Genomic DNA, 6,239 nt, shown 5'->3' with positions numbered 1-6,239 from the left:
AGCAGGACATATGCAGATTTTTGCAATAAAGAGCAGACGACACTGTGTGGTACATTCGTAGTAAGGCCACAAAGTACTACTTTTAAGCCTAGTACAGAATGTTTTGATGTTAGTCAAGGGAACCACGGTAGCTACTGCATTTCAAACATTCTCACGCTATGCCAGGAGGAATCTTCTATATTAGAAAAACGATCTTTTTACCGTGACAGAATTACTGACTAGTTACTTTGCTCAACTATGCATCGGTTGGCATTTTATAAAATTGTTGAAAAGTTGAAAAAAAACCTAATAGCTTTCAAATATGATTGGAAAAAATCTAACGAATTGAATTGAATCAAACTGAGAAAACAATAGGATTAATTTCGAAAACCGAGCCTGCATCCCATATGCTCGAAAACAAGACATCAACCACGTATAACTTTAATTACTATAGTCCTTTATTATAAAAACAATATAGCCAATTCCAATATATACCATTTTCATATAATTTGTTATATCTTCTAGCGCTCTGCAGCTCAAGCAATTGCCACTCGTAAGTCGCACGTCAAATTTTGCGCCGTCCGCTCGTACCTTCCCTTCTTGGATCTACTTCTAGATCAAGAGATATAAACAGTTTGGAAATAGTTAGCTCTCTTTGCGCATACGATACACCATTGGTCGTACTTCATTCTAGTCGACAAACGGCGCCTAACGTCTTGTTTGGCCTTTTCCGTTCCGTTCTCTTGTGCTACAAACGTACAAAATGACATACACTTGTTATTGCCATGATCAGGGCTCCACTGCACTGTTGAAGCCTTAGCTTTTTGCAATGTACTACGACGCAAAACATGTTGCTTTATTATTTGGCCTTTCGTCACTAAAGCTGTAAGCACGTCCTGGAACGTGTCTGAATGCCAGATGTAGCTCTCAAGAAACTTGCCAACAGGGGGTATCTTTCGTCGTCTGCCTATCTACATATACGATTCATCTTAAATAGGATCTCCTTCTTCGACTCTACTCCATCTTTTCGGAGCAGACTTGATTATCTAATTCGTACACGTTGCCATTAACATCAAGCTTGACTCGTGGATGCCGCTTATTGTTCTGCTCCTGCGTGACATAAGCTTTTATGTAGAAGTTAATGAATAAGCTCAGAATGAGAATGGTTTGAGCAATGGCAAAGTGAACCAGGTAGTGCGGGAATTCGCAGTCGTAGAACAGTGGAATCGACATGTGTGCTATAAAGAAGATGAACTGGCCAATCTGGAGCATCGTGAGATGCTTTTTCCACCAGAGGTAAGGCCTCATCGCCGGGAACGTCGCTAGGAAGTAATAGCCATACATGAGCACGTGGATGAAGGCATTGACGAAAAGACCCGCAGCCGGCTGAAAGTTTATGACCAAAGTAAATATTTGCCCTTATTACAATTAGAACTAACTGCAAGATTCCATATGTTACTATATCACAGTACTACTCCAGCAAAACATTGTTTGAAACTTATTTGTACCTGGCCCTCCGGCGCGTAGAGATACCAAAATGAGCCGTTGAATGCGACGATCGTATGGTGGATGACATGCAGTCGCGAGACATGCGTGAATTTCTTTCGCAGAATGAAGAAGAACGTGTCCAGAAAATCAAGGTAACGCACGAGCAAATACCACCAACCCACACTAATGGCCCACAGGAAGTTTTCATCGTTCCTGTGTAATCAGTCAATAAACATAAAAGGGGCATTCTTTTTACTATAAAAAGCTAACCGTTGTTGTCAGTAAACACTGGGTCGGCATTTCTCACACTCTTGTCTATAATATATATATATATATATAGTGGGCAAAATCTACATCTGTTAAATCAGTGGTTGCCAGTCACAAAAAAGTAAAGTCAAGACCCTTAAACTAAAATGACTTCTTTATATATATATATATATATATATATATACTAGTAAACAATGCCTGTTCCCAATAGGATTTACGTAGTTTCTTTCAGCGATAAGGTTGCAAAAAGCATGGTGGCGCAGGCTCAGTGAAATATCCTCGGATATTATCAGATAATTTGACTTTTGTTGAAGCAGCTTTTAACAAAGATTAGCACATGAATTTTAAAATCGAATGTTCATTTCTGTGACGATGAAAACTTGAGCTTTTATTTAATAAACGATCAAAATGGTCTTTTTTTTGCCAAGAAGTCTATAGCTCAACTTGTAACTGTTGTCAAAAGCGATCCAACTGCATGCATGCATTTGTTATCGGCTCCAAAAGGCATTGTATATCATTCTTAATTTTATTAATATATTTTATCGTCATTTTTTTATTTCTCGTTATCTCTCGAATACCGGCGTTACACATTCTCATTCAGTTTTCTCGATAAGGATTTCGTATTACGCAAGGAAACCAATAGATACATTATGTGTCTGGGATCGTGGCAGTCTCTTACCAACCATCAATGGACAAAATCCTACTGACTGTTAATGGTTATAATGTTATTATATATATATATATATATAAATGTTAATAATCTCATTACAACTTGCAGTCAAGCTAAGAAGCATATGTATTCGATTCAAACTCTCTGATTTGTCTGATTTTTTAAGTTAAACTTCAGTAGTGGCAGGGTGTTATCTGACGAACATTCTATTATCTACTCTTAGGTATGAACGGTCTCTCGCGAGAAAGCTCAGCTATTCTAGATTACAGCGGATCAAGTAGAACCGTCGCTTTCTGAATGAAATTTGGATACAGCCTTAACAGAGGTTCAGTTTATTTAAATTTTGGATTTTTGTATGTTGGGCATTTGCAGATAGCTCTGACAAAAATATACAAACACTTTCATTGGGTGAATGAATTACCCTTATAGTGGCAAAAAAAAAAAGTAATCCTACTATAAAACAGTATGAAATTAAGATATGGTAACTGAACATGCCTGAGAAAAGCTCTGTCACCGTTGTGCCAGTCTGTATTAAAAGATTCGAGGAGGAAAAAATTGACGAGCTGCCTTTCGAGCGAGTTAAAAAAGTCACACCTGGGCTGCTCTTCATCAGTTAACTCTGACAAAAATATTATTCCTGTATAAAAAGACACATTATACTACAAATGTATACACATGGATTTATAGCTATATTTAATCAATACCGAATCACTGATATTTTCCAAAAATTATTCTTAAAAGCTTATTACTAGTAAGTGTAGTTAAGCCTTCCGGCCTGAAATAAAATGGGAGCAACTGAAGAGAAAATCCAAATACACGCATATACAAGAATACAAAGTCTATTAAAAAAGAACAAAGTTACCTGCCAGTAATTCCTTGGCACCAGAAAGAGTATCCGCCACCGAAGTAGCTCATGCTCAGGCCGACGTAAAGGAACGAAATGTTAGCGAGCATCATGAAAACATTGTACGTTCGAATAACGTTCTTCAGCTCAAACGGCTGATAGTTTTTCATCCAGCGTTCGCCGTTGCGAACCACATAGAGATAGCCTCCAAGAGCACAAAACACGAATAACGGGTTGACTAACAACGGCATATCTTTGGTTCGCGGATCACGTTTTGTGATTAAATTACGCAAAAGAAGGCGCATACTCTCCATTATTGCCACTTTTCAATGATTATCTGCCGTTTTGGATCAATTCAACGTTTTAATTGTCAATCCCGAATCTTTATTCGAACGATATAACTTGAAACGCTGTGTCCACGGCAGAAAATCACGGGTAGCCAGACACTGGATTGAAGTTTTTTTAGTTCTCGTGGTCCTGGCTACTCGTGGAAGTGAATCGCTCACAGGAAAGCAGGGTCTACTATGCCAGTTTCGTAACGCGACCCCCTGTCCTCTCCTGTGATCCATCAGCTTCAGTAAAAACCTAGTTGACGTTCGTCAAGGAAAACTATCAAAGCAAGTAAAGATGTCACTATAGACTACAGGAAGGAAGTTATGCAAAATTTTATCATCGATCTCGCTTCTGTAACGCCATTAGCATGGAGGAGCATGCTTTAGACTTGGCTTTTTTCTTTTTTGTTATGCTGCATATATCGATGCACGAAGCAGATTACGTAGCGTCCTGAAAAGGAACCAGAAAGGTAAAACAGACCTTTCAGATTGGTCTTTGGTTTTCTAAAGCGGACCGACTCGCTAAACAAATAAGGAAACATCTTGAACGAGGCATCTCAGGAAATTTGAGGAAATCGAGCTGTTAATTATTTGTGCTATTGCCATTTACCTTAATGAAAATGCACGTGTAAGTGTAACAAGGTTTGACTTCGTCATGTAGAAAGTCAATTTTGAATTTTTTTTACGGCTTGAGTACAAGTCACAAATGTAGGACGCAATAGAATAGCCGTAAATGTGCCTTAAGTATCTTGTTAGATAAATAGATGATAGATAGAGTTTTGTGTGCATCAGATTATCTAGGGTGAATCGCGCGTGAGGAAACGGAGGGTTCCATGCACAATGTTCTTGACAATTAATTGACAAGCCTTTATATATCGATATGTTTCCAATTACAATTGTTGGAATGGATTGTGAGTCTTAGTACAGCAAGGGTAATAGTATGAGTAACGTCGGTTTGAAAACGTACGTCTAGCGAATATCACGTTCGACGATAGTTGGATAGTTCCATTAAAATTCTCGTTTTGTAAACTATAGTTGTAAGTTGCTAAACTTAACTTATATTCTGTTTCGTAATTTCGTAAATTCACTAGACTGATCCGACGGCTAATTAGCAATGCTTAATGACAAAACGTAAGGCATTCTACAACACACCTAAAGCATTTTTGGTGCAGGGTAAGTTGCATTTGAAACGAGAACAAATTAGAAAAACCGCCAGAACAATTCTCCTTATCGATTTAATATTTTTCTTATTTAGTCTCCCTTCTCGTATGGTACATATTGAATTAGTCCGACTTGGAAAGGCATTATTATATACCGAGAAATACTGAGTCTTCTATGTCGAGATTTTAGAGAGGAATGATACAAGTAGTCTTATCATGCTAGTCAGCACTAGGCACTCGTGCGGTGCGCCACCTAAATTCGCCACACGTGACTTATAGCAGATTGTGTATGGACTTGCACGACAGCTCAATCTCGGCATAATATCACGTTGCACGGGTGGGGATAGGGTTGGCTTGGGCATTTTGGTACGTGCAGCTGTGGCTGACATACGTATCAATAACGACTTTACATGCCGTTCCTTCTGATGTTCTGCGTATATTTCTACTGAAGAGCAGGACACGTTCTTAACAGGGCACGAACGCAGCGAGTGCATAAAGCTAGGAACAATTTTTTTGGCTAGAGGTTGCCTAGTTTGGTCCCACTAAGTTTCTTGGCGTCTTAAAAACTGCGAAAAAAAAAACAACTGGGGTGCTCTCCCTAGTCAGTGTGCTCCGTCCTGATCTTCGCTCTGGGTAAAAATCGGAAAAGGTTATTAATAGTGGTAGTCTCGCTCGAAGCATTTAGCAATGTTGCAACGTTGGTAAGTGTGTCGAGTCATATATGAAGCGCGTGCGGAAAAAGCGCTTGGAGCTAAAAAAAAATAAACGAACTATATTCATCACATTACGTTAGAACATGTGTAAGATGGTTTTTTTATTGCCCGTTTTCCCTTTTACCCCTTCAGTGTTCCATGTAGCATTTAAAAATGTTCTCTCTTTTCCACAAGCGAATTGTGCCTTAATTGTGCAGCTTTACCTCGAGTTCAGAGCCATTCTCGACTCCTAACCCATCTGCTTTGCCTCTTCCAAAGTTAAAATCCGGGGATATTTGGCTGTGTATAAGGATTAATTGGCTTAAAAGTATATAATTGGCTGTGTGTGAGGAGACTGTTTAAATGAGTTGATTAGGTTTTCGAGATAGGGATTAGACTTAGAAGATGTGTCATATTAAGTGAACGAGACTATTTAACAAAAAACATCCGACAAAAAAGCTGTTTTGTTCTACTGTAATGCTAGATCACACATGGCGTACGTTATAAAAACCGTTTTACAAAGGCTTTAGTGGGAGTTCATTCTGCATCTAGCATATTCTTTAGACTTCGCTTCGATGACTAACCATCTTTTTTGGATCACGGACAAATAAGTTAGTAACTGTACACACTTAATAGTGAAGTGAATCTCAAACTAGCTCGACGAGCTTGTCAACGTTACATCTGAACATTTTGACGTGAAGCTTTCAGGCGAAGGAGTCGTCTTGAAATTTATTACAATCTAATAATTGTATGAAGCCCGTAAAAGGAAGCATTCAACTAGGAGCAGTGTTGTATCCAGGGGGTATG

The 6,239-nt window shown here is 38.7% G+C and overlaps 1 protein-coding gene across 2 annotated transcripts in view; it reads right to left on the bottom strand.

Annotated features, from left to right (window-relative positions):
• Positions 1-413: 413 nt before the first annotated feature.
• Positions 414-6,239, bottom strand: part of LOC111272289 (very long chain fatty acid elongase 5) — an 11,746-nt gene continuing 5,920 nt past the window's right edge. Inside the window, exons 1-3 of one of the 2 annotated variants that reach the window (XM_022853661.2) lie at positions 3,267-3,817; positions 1,488-1,680; positions 414-1,365 (exon numbers count right to left, since the gene is read on the bottom strand). In XM_022853661.2, the coding sequence (XP_022709396.1) occupies positions 994-1,365; positions 1,488-1,680; positions 3,267-3,562 (861 nt within the window). In that variant the 5' untranslated portion in view covers positions 3,563-3,817 and the 3' untranslated portion in view covers positions 414-993. Of the gene's footprint in view, positions 1,366-1,487; positions 1,681-3,266; positions 3,818-6,239 lie in introns of those variants that run through there. The other variant, XM_022853660.2, reaches the window with a different exon arrangement.

Source organism: Varroa jacobsoni, unplaced genomic scaffold, assembly GCF_002532875.2.
Source record: "Varroa jacobsoni isolate VJ856 unplaced genomic scaffold, vjacob_1.0 contig01943, whole genome shotgun sequence".
NCBI classification, from domain to species: domain Eukaryota; kingdom Metazoa; phylum Arthropoda; class Arachnida; order Mesostigmata; family Varroidae; genus Varroa; species Varroa jacobsoni.
Note: the sequence above shows the minus strand (reverse complement) of the source record. Positions and strands in the feature narration are given on the sequence as shown.